The following is a 12514-nucleotide window of genomic DNA, read 5'->3' on the forward strand; positions in this document are numbered from 1 at the left end:
TCAAGCTCAGAACATCTCAGACACTTACTGAAGATTTCCCTTGTTTTCTGTGACCACGTGGCACCACATCCTACAGGGATGGCTCATCACCAGCTTTGTAATGAGATAACCACAGGGAACCCAGGGTGATAAATTTATGGCACTAGGAAATGGCTTTACCTCACAGGACAAACTGTTTTGCTGCCAGAATTGGGAATGGAGATAAACTACTTTCTCCTGTCTGAAACAAAAGGTTTTATCACCTTCCAAATTAGCAGCTATGGGGGAAAAGGCAACCAAAAGGGACAGAGTCTGGAAGGGTTTAGAGCCTCTGATACTGGACTGTTAAAGGCTGCCACTTCATTAACCTCTCAGCTCGTGTAATCACAACCACATATTCAGATTTTGCTTCTGATTTCATTTCCTAGTCCGTTTTCTTATCCTGTGATCTATGGATGAGTATCGTATTTGCCTATTGGCAGAAGAAGTTTGGAGCAGGGAGCGGTATATATGTCAGTGGTTTTCTTATGCAGACATTTTATGGACTAAATAATGCTGGCAGTTACTGTTTTCTTCCCCCACAAGAGAACATATAATTTATTCCTGTCTTATTACATTGGAAGAAATACAGCACAAAAGAAAAAGGGAAGAAAAACACCAAAAAAGGATATGAAGATATAATCCCTTCTAGCCAAAAAAATACCAACTCTATGACCAACTCCTTGTGTGGGGGGAAATTCAGCTTCTAGATTATTTTGATAAACTTTGTTACAATCAGTTTCACACAAAACCCAGCCGCTTGTTTAATCTTAACTGCTTGCAGAAATGTCACCCAGTAAGGACACTGAGGTTATTGGGTTTTCTTCCTTTCAAAAAAAGAGAGTTTGTTTATTTTCCTTCTGTTATTTAGTTTCCCTCTGTAGATTTATAAGGGCTCTGCCACCAACAGCCTTGTATTTGCTCATGAGCTGGCTGTGTGGTTTGTCTGCTTGCAAGAGCAGGAGCATCTGCAGTGGGAGGCAGCTGAGCGGGCAAGCAGCTGAGCGGGCAGGGGTGCAGATGGAGCCTGCATCCAACCCCAGCCATGCTCCCTGCACTGGCAGCATGGATGTGCCAGAACAGCCTCAAAGTAGAAGGGAGTCATAACGTAGTACCAGTCCATTCCAGGAAAATGCCATCACTGAAAAGGAGCCAAATTTGTGCTATCTACAGGATGAAATCAAAAGCCTCCCACTGGCCTGTGAGTCACTGTGGTCCTCTTTCAGCAGCTCACACAAACAGGATTTTGGTGGCAGTCACTGAGGTTTCACAGAGCTGCTGTGCCTGTGGCAGTTGCTGGCCATGTGCTGTATCTCCTGTGCAAACTTAAGACCAGCAACATCCAGCTGCAAGAGGTGCCATGTGTGCCCCTTTTATAGCTGTTGTCCAGCATCCATCCCCTGCTTGCCCTCGCAGTGTGTTTGTGTGCAGTTTGCTCCAAGGGCAGGAGTAGATCTGCTGCTCACACCTCTTCCCAATGTGCTGCACTGTCTGTCTCATAGCAATGGGGGGCTGCAGTCACACAAAGCTGCTGCTGTGTGAACCTCTCCAGTACCAGGACTCCTCCGTTGAGAGCATAACAAGGTTGCAGAGCTCAGCCACTGGCACTGCTGATAGCCATGATTAGAGCCAGGGATGAAACCCTGTTTGCTGACCATCTGCATGGTGCTATTGTGTTATCCCATATGGCAGGCAATGCCTCTAACCCTCCTTTTTCATCTGTTCCCTCCTCAGGCAAGATCCTGTTCCGGAGGAGCCATGTCCGAGATGTAGCTGTGAAGAGGCTGAAGCCCATCGATGAGTACTGCAGGGTAAGAGCTCTGGGGGAGCATCTTGCACCCCATCAGCACTGGGCTTTCCCTTATGGATACTTCTGAGAGCTTCATCTGTGTCGAGTCCATCATAAGGAATGACGGTCTTTCCCAGACACCACCAAAACTAAGAGAGCGGGTGAAAACAGGCCATTGTTTGCTCCCAGGGTCCTCGTGGCATCTTCCCCTGCAAACTTCGTGCCTCATTTAGTCACTAAGACTGTAAGTCTCATCTGCCCTAAATTAGTTCTACATCAGCCTTGATGAATGCAGGAGTTGATCAGGCAGAGAGGCACAACTAAGATGGTGCTTTCTTCTGTTCCCTGCCTCTGTGTCTCCCAGTGCTGCATGAGGAGCAGTGCAGGCTGGCTCAGCCCTGTAGGGACTGGTGGCTTCCAGGAGTGTTTCTCCTGGTGAGTGAAAGCCTGGAGATTTACTTCAGCACCAAGAAGCACAGCTGTGCTGAGAAGGTTAGGTCACCTGATCTTCCCTTTCTAGTTTGGAGTTTATGATTTGACAAGAATGCTCTGACAGTAGATTAAAAGTAATTTCTGAGCAAGGCAGATACCCTTTTTTGTAAAGGCATCGAACGCGTCAGTCAGCGCATAATTCAAACCCCAGACTTCCTCTCTTATTTCCCATGGGTTTTTCTTTCCGTTTTTAGAAAGCCAGAGGAGCAGGTGGAGGGGAAAAAAATACATTCCCAAGAACTTCTCCAGTCAGACATTCGCTCACCCCAAATTGGAAGCAGATCGCCCAAGTGCCCGAGGCGTGCTGAGGCAGCGGGGCGGGGGAGCAGGGGGGTGAAACCCATGCCATCTGCACCCCCCAGGCGAGGAAACTGTGATTAAAGTCTTATCTCATGAGATCAGGCTTTCTTGTGCGACAATTAACGCACTGTCTTCCTGCCTGCGGCTCAGCGTCCCTCTCTCAAATATGCGGGGTCTCGCTGTGTCCCCAGCCACCCTCCTGCAGACAGGAACTGCCGGCGACGCGCAGTGAGGGCTGATGTCAGGGTTCACCCAGCAGATGCGTGGTGGAGAATGCGGTGACTTGTGTGGGGGGCAGCTCCTTCTCTGGGACCCCATTGTCTGCACCACAGACAGACCCGACCCGACCCTGCCAGGCCCACTGGCGCCCCACCGGTCACTACCGAGGGGTATGTTGTGGCGTCGGTGCTGGCACGTTTGTTGACACCGTGGCACTGTGATTGCCACCCTCCTCCTCGCTTCCTTTTTTCTCTTCTGGAGAAGTCTGGCTCTGTTCATAGAATCGTAGAATGGCTTCACTGTGCTTCAGATGGGTCGGGGCAGACCTGCTGCTGCTGCCCAGCTCAGAGAGATGGCTGGGTGCTTCCCCAAAGCTAAGCTGTTTACTTAACCTATTTATTAATAGGCACTGCTTTTCTGAGCATAGACCCAGCCATGTTGGGTTAGCCCTGTTTTCCCCAGCACAGTGTTTCCTGTCTCAAGCAGTAGCAGCAGAATATTATCACAGCTTCCAGTGAATTCTGTCTTATAAGTTTCTTGTGCCTGATACAGTGCCTTTTTATTTCATGTGCAGTTTACTGTAATTTGTCTTTAGTTTGCCTTTGTACGTCACTGCAGAAGATCATAGAGTTTTAGAATGGTTTGGGCTGGAAAGGACCTTGAGATCATCAAGTTCCAAGCCTCCTGCCATGGGCAGGGACGCTTCCCACTAGACCAGGTTGCTCTAGGCCCTGTCCAGTGTGGCCTCGAACACTGACAGGACTGTTTAAATCTGGATGGCACTGGAGACTGAGGCTTGTAGTCACGGAAAAGTTTGACCAGGCATTGCATCTTATGTCTGAGTGCTTTGAGAGGGCTACATCCTCTGTTGTGTCTTTCTGCATGGAGTGCCAGGTCTTTAAGGAAAAAGGCCCTGGCTAATTCATCCGTCCCCCTGGGATTATCTTGATGTAGTGCGTATGAACATGGTTGTGTCTGAGTAGCCTGGGCTGCAGGTAGGTGAGTGTTCGGCTGGTCCTGGGCAGCAAAGTACTGCCAAGGTTTTTTTCCATTCCCTTCATTTGACTCCAAACCCATGCCCAGACATTAACGGTGTCCGCTGTGGATGGTAGGCAGGCTTGTACCCCTCTTCAATCACAGAATCATAGAATAGTTAGGGTTGGAAAGGACCTTAAGATCATCTAGTTCCAGCCCCCCTGCCATGGGCAGGGACACCTTACGCTAAATCATATCACCCAAGGCTCTGTCCAACCTGGTCTTGAACACTGCCAGGGATGGAGCATTCACAACTTCCCTGGGCAACCCATTCCAGTGCCTCACCACCCTCACAGTAAAGAACTTCTTCCTTATATCCAACCTAAAATTCCCCTGTTTAAGTATGAACCCGTTACCCATTGTCCTATCACTACAATCCAATAACAGTATAGAAGTAGCTATGATGTCCTGCCTGTCATCAGATCCAGTTATGGGCTGATTTCTTCATCTTCTGCTACAGCTTCCTTCTAATTACAGAGAGTGAATGAAGATGGTAGCTGGTAATGCCATTGTCTGGCATGGGATGTTCCCAGTCATTCTTAAATCCCATAGCATACAGTTGGCAACCTTGTAAATAATAAACAGAGGGAGCTGAAAGTTGCAGCTCATGCCTCTTCTAAGTCTGCATATTTTATTAGACTAACTTTTTCTTTTGAAGGTTTATGGTTCATCCAATTTGCATTTATTCAAAGAGTAATTGTCCTGTGCTATTGCTATTCCAAACCTGGCCCAGGATATGAAAGTCCACAAGACTGAGAATAATTATGTGAATCAGGCACTGGACTTCAAAGGTACAATACATGTAGGGAAGCAGCTTGTAGAAGGAGAGCTTCTTGGTGCTGTGAAGTCAGTGATAGATCTGTTACAGACCTTCAGCAGGGACAGGATTTCATCTCTGGAGCTTAGCAGAGGCTTAAAATTCAGAAATGCTTTCTTGCTACCTTCACTGAAAGTCACCACTTAGAGGGATTCTGGGAACATGGCCTTTGTAACCTTACTGTAATCTTCCCATGCCAGATGCAGTTAACCAGGAATGACAGCAAGCTGTGAATTGGGTGGTGACTGAACCAGAGTGGCCTCACTTTGCCAGCCTGAGCCAGATACAGGGTCTCTCTCCATTCAGCTGTTAACTACAGAGGGAATCTGGGTGACTTGCTAACTTGTGACCCAATGCTAACTTTTGGAATGCTGAAGTGCAGTGCAGTGAATCCCCTCTTGGTGTAAGAGGGATTTTAAATTTCTTTCGGCTAATCAAATAATATTACTTATTACCGTTTCCCACTTTGTAGCAGCCACTTTTGCATGTGCTTGTCTTGAGAGTGGGATCACTCTGAAAACGTTATCTGTTTTCTGTATTTCTTCCTCTGGCCAGTGGATGTTTTGACCCTTCGGGGAATTGTATAGAACTGTAGAGCGAGAGCATAATTGTGACAAGTTCAGTCCTGTTTCTACAACAGAAGGGTGCAAAGCTCATGTCCCATGCTAGTTCTAAAGTGAGTAGGCAGGCAACATGCTTGATTTTGAAAAATTTAGGGAATTTCGCTGGAATGATGTGGGTGAAGTTGACGGAGAAAATGTGACGTGGGATAATAGAATGGATGCATGAGACAATAGACCTCTGTCCACTGGAATCTGTGAGGAAGCAGAGGAGGGAGGCAGGTTCAGATGCAAAGCTTTTTTTTGTCAGATGAAGGTTCTCCATCTATTTCACCTGCCTTGGAAAGACAAAGCACAGATGGGCCCTGGCAAATAGCGGTGCAAATGCTCGACCATTTGTTGTTTAGTTTTTGCAGGCTGTCTCTGACAGAGCGCGGTGATTTGCACGGCTGAGGAGCAGGTCTGACTTCTGCTGTTTGTGGTGGTGGCTCCTGCACCGGCCACAGAAGCAGTGACAGGCAGAGAGTTTGTAGTGATGCTTGGCAGTAGAGGGAGGTCTGCAGAATGTTCTTTATCAGGGCCATGAGCCCTCTGGACCTTACAGTATGGGCCTCCAAACTCCTCACACATGGGCGATTCTTCATTGCATTGTACCAGCTTAGAGAAATGCCATCACAGAGGTAGTCAGGCCAGTGTTTTTCTTCTGGCCGCAAGAAACTTTGAAGTTGCAATGAAAAACAGAGGAGTGGGGGACAGAGGGGAAGATTTCCAGGACTTTTCCCATCTGTAAACATGAAAGTGCAGTCTGGGTGCTCTTAGCAGTAACCTGAGTGAGTTACCAAACAAACTTGTGTTTTGCCAGTAAATGTGTGCTGCCCACTGGAGTTGGTATCTCTGAATGATTTTCCTCTTAGCTGTAGGCTTGGAATTAGTTTAGTGTGACTTAAGGTCTTCTGGGCTCATAGGGCCTGGTTTTCTGAATTTGTTTAGGGTTTTTTGCCAATGTAAAAGAAAGAGCAGTTTCATAGCCTGCCCTTGCCAGGGGCATTTTATTTATTAAGCTTTTGAATTCTCAAGCACACCTCTGGTGTGTGTTTGTCCAGTATATATTGTCCTGTATTCAAGAAAGACCTCTCATGTCAGTGGTTCACAAAACCACTGCACTGCCCTTACACAGCCCTCTGGGAAGACTCAGGCCAGCATTTGCAGACTTGCATCTTTGTGTGCATTGGTCCTAATTGAAGGAAGCATCTTTGTGCATGGAAGTTCTTAAGATGTGAAGCCCCACTGTCATGAACACCTGTATTGGTGACATGCCTCCATGCTGTCCTGACTGGAGGTTGCTTTAATTAGAAACTTATGGGATTTCCTATAGTGACCCTGGACTACCCAAATGCACATCACCTAAATAAAAATTCGAGGAGCAAGTCACATCAGTGCCAGGAAATACTGGTCACTTTTATTAATGTTCACAACTTGAGAGACCATGCTTCAAAACCATAATTAGCTCCCTCTTGGTTTCTTAGCCCTGCCTCTCTTTCAGGTTTTAATTCTTGAACCCATCAAGACAGATGCACAGATGTTTCTCTCTATCCATTGTAAAACTGAGCTAGTGTTGATTGAAGATGGAGTAATAGTCCTGGTCAAGAATGAGCGAGTTGAAGTGGAAGACTTTCAAACTTTAGGTTTTTAATCTACATTTCAGAATCCTGATGCATTTAGACCAGCTGCAGTAATGAGACTTAATTATTTGCAACACCCTTCTCAGCACCTGGAGTAGAGCCGTGCTTTCCATTCCCTTATGGTCCTTCCATTTCAAAGCCCTTCTGCGTCCCACTTATTTCCAAAGCTCTGCAGCCTCTTTTCTCCTCCTCTCGTTACTTATTCCTATATCTCCCCACTTCTTTTCCATTCTGAGTCACCACCATGCACTCGTCACCTCTCTGACTGTCAATGTTTGCCATCCAACCTCCACACTTCAGGTGCTATGAGTTCAAGCCTAGAGTTACTTGAGGCTCACAACAGAACAGGAAAGTGTTTCCATATAGGTGAAACAATTTATTTCTCTGTTCTCAGAAATTAACTACTTTAATTGCACCTTCCCTCTTGCTGGACTCATGACCATTCCCAAACATCTGGCACTAATCATGATTAATGTTAATGAAAGCAATAAACAATTGAGAACAGGATATTTCATGTGAAAAGTCAGGGAGTCATAACCATGCAGTACTATCAGCTGGCTCTGGGTATTAGTGTGCAGAGCTGGGATTAACCCCACTCCACATTAGTGATTTAAAAGCTATGAATCTGAACTGCCTCAACAGGCTGTGGGGAGACACAATCAATGTGGGGAGACACAATCACCCCATCCAGAGCTAGACGTCCATGGTGGGGTAGACTAAGCACCCCCTGAAGGTGCTGATCTTTCTCTAGCAATTATACAAGTTGATAGACAAGTGTGACCAGTCTCTCATTTTAGACACATATAGGTCAATGGGATGAATAGTATTCCGTGTGTATACACACGCATGCCTACATACACGCTGTATATCACAGAATGTTTAGGGACGGAAGGGACCTCTGGAGATCATCCAGTCCAACCCCCAGTGTCAAGACCGGGCCACCTAGAGCAGGTTACACAGGAACACATCCAGGCAGGTTTTGAATATCTCCAGGCAACCAGAATGTCTCCACAACCCCCCTGGTCAGCCTCTTCCAGTGCTCTGCCACCCTCAACGTAAAGAAGTTCTTCCTTATGTTGAGGTGAAACTTCCCATGTTTTAGTTTACGGCCATTGCATCTTGTCCTGTCACTGGGCACCACTGAAAAGAGGCTGGAACCATCCTCCTGGCACCCACCTTTGAGATATTTGTTTGCACTGATGAGATCCCCATCTCAGTCTTCTTTTCTCTGGACTAAATAGGCCCAGCTCCTACAGTCTCTCCTCATAAGAGAGATGCTCCAGACCCCTGACCATCCTCTGCTGGACCCTCTCCAGTAGCTCCTCGTCTTTCTTGTATTGTGGAGCCCAGAACTGAACACAGATCTCTACATATACATGTCTGTGCATCTGTTTTTTATAAATGTATCTGCATAGATGCAGCGCACAGCACTCGGTGCATCGTTGCAAGTGCTTGCGTGGTTTTACACCCATGTGCGTGTATTCCATGAAGCCTTTGAGCTGAGCTGTAATATAGCGCATGGAACTGTTTCCAGTTCATGTAAACTTAAGCAATGGGTGCTCTGTTTGTTTCAAGAGGTGTGTGTGGCATGCAGCAGCCTGCCTGCGGATGAGCTGGCACTGTGTGAGGAGCCAGCCGGCCATGCCCAGCACCAAGGGCTGCCTGCTTGTGCACTGCCTGACATTCAAGCTTTTCAATAGCCTTTTGAATCATCCACTCTGTGAGACTGTCTGAAACCTCTCATATAGAGAGACAGACATCGTTGCAGGCTGAAATGACACATAAAAGCCTATCTCCTAGGGAGCGTGTCAGGTCTGAGCAGTGCACATCCGCCTTTGCATGCTGAATGAGGAAAGCATGCTATTACTGATAGTACTTGACAGTTGTGCAAGGCTGAATTCTGCTCACTGGCACTTTTTATCTCTCACCTTTCCTGTGCAAATTCCTTGCTGTCTCTGGATGCTTGCCGTTTGTAACTGTGTGCATTTACCTCTGGTTTCCACAGCCCAGGAAGAATGTCATTTCCCTGTCCTTTCCGCCCTCTTACCATCAGTTTCCCTATTTTTCGTCAACCTTCTTTCCTTGACCCTGCAGTCTCTCCTTCAGGCTGATGCAGCTCTGCCCTGGACCGTCTTGCTGGAAATGCCAGAAGTGTGTGTTTTCCCCTTTCAGAGTGTCAGCAGTGTCCCTCCTCTCCTCTCAATGCACTTTTTGTTTGCTTGCTGGAATCGCATTGGACTTGGCTTGCTCCTGGGTGGATGTTGTGTGTTGACTGAAGAGACATTTGTTTCTCAAAACAGCATTGCTACTCCCTGCCACTGTCCAAAATCAATAGACTGGCTCTGCCTGGTTTTACACCCCCGTTTGCACTCTCTTCTCCTTTTTTTCACTGTTTTTTACCCCTTTTTAGGGTTTTGTTCTGTAACAAAAACAAATTAAAGACTTTACACCTGAGCCTCCCCCAAAAAAATGCAATGGCAAGTTACTACTGGTGGATTTCATTCCACCTCTGCGCACAGGGCTAAAAATTGCAGCACTTTGGGAGGTGATTCAGAAGCTGGAGAGCCAGTCCTGCCCCAGGGTGGGAAGGTGGATAGTTGGGTGTGGAAATGACTTTGGCTGATTTTGATCCCCTGCCTGCAAAAGCCTGGAGTCACCGAGGTGCTTTTCAGTTATCCCCCTTTGGCCCAGCAGAACCACAGTGCTCCTGGAGATTTCCAGGCAGCAGGGCAATGATTCAGGCAGGTTTGGATTTCCTAAAGCTTCCCTTTAGTTAGAAACACAAATCTCCAGAGTAGCTTGGTAGTATTTGTGTTCCTCCATCACTGAAAACCCACTCTATACTCCAGTTCAGTATTGACATCTGTAGCCTGGTTTTTGGGACGGGTGAATACCTCTGACCTGTGGGGAAGTGGTGACTCTCTGAGAAGGCGTCTGATGTCCAGGACCCCCTGTGATAGGTATAACTTGGGTATTTGTGTTTTTCTAGTAATGATACGTATCATTTGCAGTGCTTGCTCTTGCCCCATTTGACTGCACAAGTTCAAGCCCTTTGAGATTTCAAAACACACTGTAGATATTAAATATCTGAGCCTCATAACCTTTCTACAGATTAGGTAAGTGTTATTGCTCAGCATTGTAAATGGGTAACTGAAGATATACCCCTGCTGAATTTGACAGAAAGAGGTTAAGTAGCCTGCCTGAACAGAGAAGGGTGTTAGTAATAGAGCCATCACTAAATCTCAGCCCCATCCACTGTTGGTTAGACAACATTGCTTCTCTATGTCTGTCTCCTGCTTGAGACACACATGAATAAAACATGCTGTAATGTTGTCTATGTCCTTGTTTTCCTGTGCTGATGAGGCATTTCTCTTTCAACATGCTGTGATTGTTGCTATTCCTGGGTGGTTCTTGACTTCCCAGTGTTAGTCCTAATTTGCCAGCTGCATTTATGCACGAGGAATAAGGACAGAGAGCTCACACCTTTCTTATGGTTTCAGATCGAGTAGGTATCAGTGGCAACCAGGGCATTCTTCATTCAAATTAGAGCACTTGAGTTTTCCAACTCTTATGTTTCATCCTCTGTTAGTGCAGCAAGCAGTAGTGTTCTGTACACATGCCCCAGCACTTGGGCACACTGAGTTGTTGCCCAGCTTCTGCATCTGATGCTGCTTCCCTATTGCGAGGTACGTTTTTCGGCTCTATAGTGCATTTCCATGTGACCAAAGGCCAGGGCCTCATTCTTCATACACCTGCTGATATTAAATGGATTTTCCTCCTGTTATAACATCCCTCAGACAGGGAAAGAGAGCTGTATGTGTGGAAGCACTTGGCTTCGATTTTCAGGCCACCTCAAAAAAGACCCCATCATCAAATACTGGACACGTGCAGTTTCAGAGGAGGAATTCCTTCACATCCCCAAGCAGGAATGGTCTAGGAAACAAATCTGGCCACTTCTAAAGCGCGGTTAAAAACAGCCGTGAGGGTAGCCAGCTGCCCTGTCCGGCCTTAACGCTTTGGCTGGACTTTCTGGTGTGTCTGACCAAGATCAGTCAGATGTCTCCTGGGTTAGTATAACCAGTTCACCCTAATGTACGTACATTTAGCTCTGGTTTCTCATCTATCTTTCAATTACCAGAAGAGCCAGACAATCTCATTTTGTCAAACAGGTTTACAGCACCTCTGAGAAGCTTGGTCTATATTTAAACTGTGGCCTATTTTCAATGTAACTTAGCACAGGAGAAGGTGAATTCCAACCTCTTTTCCTCTCCTACTGATCATTTCTGGAGGCAATCTCATGTCCCATCTCCTTGGGCTGGGGACAGCTCTGTCTTCTGTCGGCACCAGCTTTAGAATCTGATCAGCAATTTCATAGCACATTTCTACCTTGTGTGCTTGTCTCACTGTTTTGAAGTCTTGCTTTCCAGTATGCTTCAGCATAATGTAGTTGCTTCCCAAATTGTACTTATTGCTGAATGCAGCAAGTGCTGCATACCTGTGCCTTGCAGAGTACATGGACACTGTTAGCCAAGATGGGCTGTAAAATTGTCTTCAGACGGAAGACAAAAGTGCCCTTTCTGTGATTTTGGTGGTGTTTGGTTTCTTTTTCTTTCAGACATTTAACGAAACTTCCTTTCCTGTTAGCTTCAGTGCAAATTGTTGTTTGATTTGGGAATGTTTGGGGTTTTTTTAACAAACGCCACTTTTTGTGCTGACATTGCTTAACAGAAAGATTTATGGAGCACATTAACCTGTTGTATTAGTTGGTGTTGAGTCTGTGGGTTTTCATTGCTTGAATTTGTGTGCACTGACATAAAGCTTGTAAGCTCTAACCATGTTGTTTGAGGTATTGTTCAAACACATGGCACGGAGACTGTGCCAGCCACAGAGCACTTATCTACTCATTGTTACGGTTTTACACAGGTAGACCAAAATCTCCTCTTGTGCACATGGCAAAAAATTTACACTACCTGACTCTAAGAACCAATCCTTGTCTCAATTCATTTCATCCAACTTGACATTTGCAGCTGAGACATGCTATTTCCGTTCTTCTCAAGTAAGTAGCCAGATGTGATGCTTCCCTTTTGTATTCCTTTGCCCCCGTCAGGACTGTTTTGCCTCCTCTTTCTTGGTAGTTTAGATGTTTGAGGCCATGTTTTGAACTTGACAGCTCTAAGTGCTTCTCCCTCCTGGTTATATTTTGCAGGCACTGGTCCGTCTTCCTCCTCACATTTCACAGTGTGATGAAGTCTTCAGGTTCTTCGAGGCTCGACCAGAAGACCTTAACCCTCCAAAAGAGTAAGTGCTGTGATGGATTCCCAGTGCTCTTCGGTTCATTTTGACAAGCTGAAAAGAAAAGGTCATTTGTTTTTATTACTGCTGTAGGTGTGGGAACAGATTTTGTAGCTTTCAAGCAGTACCTAGAAAATGCCCAGCAATTACATACAACTGTGTTGGGTGTGTGGAGGACAGGGGAGTCAAGCAACCCTCAGATACGATTTTCAGCCATCCTCCACCCACCTTTGCATTGTTTCTTGCTGATGGTTCTAATGGGGGAACCTCCCCTGGCTTGTGGGTTTTACCTGATAATTATCACCAAAGA

General features: G+C 46.2%; 1 protein-coding gene across 3 annotated transcripts in view; it reads left to right on the forward strand.

Annotated features, from left to right (window-relative positions):
* The window catches only part of SH3PXD2A (SH3 and PX domains 2A), a 254832-nt gene that overhangs the window by 105460 nt on the left and 136858 nt on the right, over positions 1-12514 (forward strand). For all 3 annotated transcript variants that reach the window (XM_061458831.1, XM_061458833.1, XM_061458832.1), the window contains exons 4-5: positions 1753-1829; positions 12119-12210. In XM_061458831.1, the coding sequence (XP_061314815.1) occupies positions 1753-1829; positions 12119-12210 (169 nt within the window). The remainder of the gene's footprint in view (positions 1-1752; positions 1830-12118; positions 12211-12514) is intronic.

This window comes from Pezoporus flaviventris, unplaced genomic scaffold (genome assembly GCF_033815535.1).
Source record: "Pezoporus flaviventris isolate CSIRO_AGI_PZ_B2104156 unplaced genomic scaffold, CSIRO_AGI_Pfla_v1 ptg000029l, whole genome shotgun sequence".
NCBI classification, from domain to species: domain Eukaryota; kingdom Metazoa; phylum Chordata; class Aves; order Psittaciformes; family Psittacidae; genus Pezoporus; species Pezoporus flaviventris.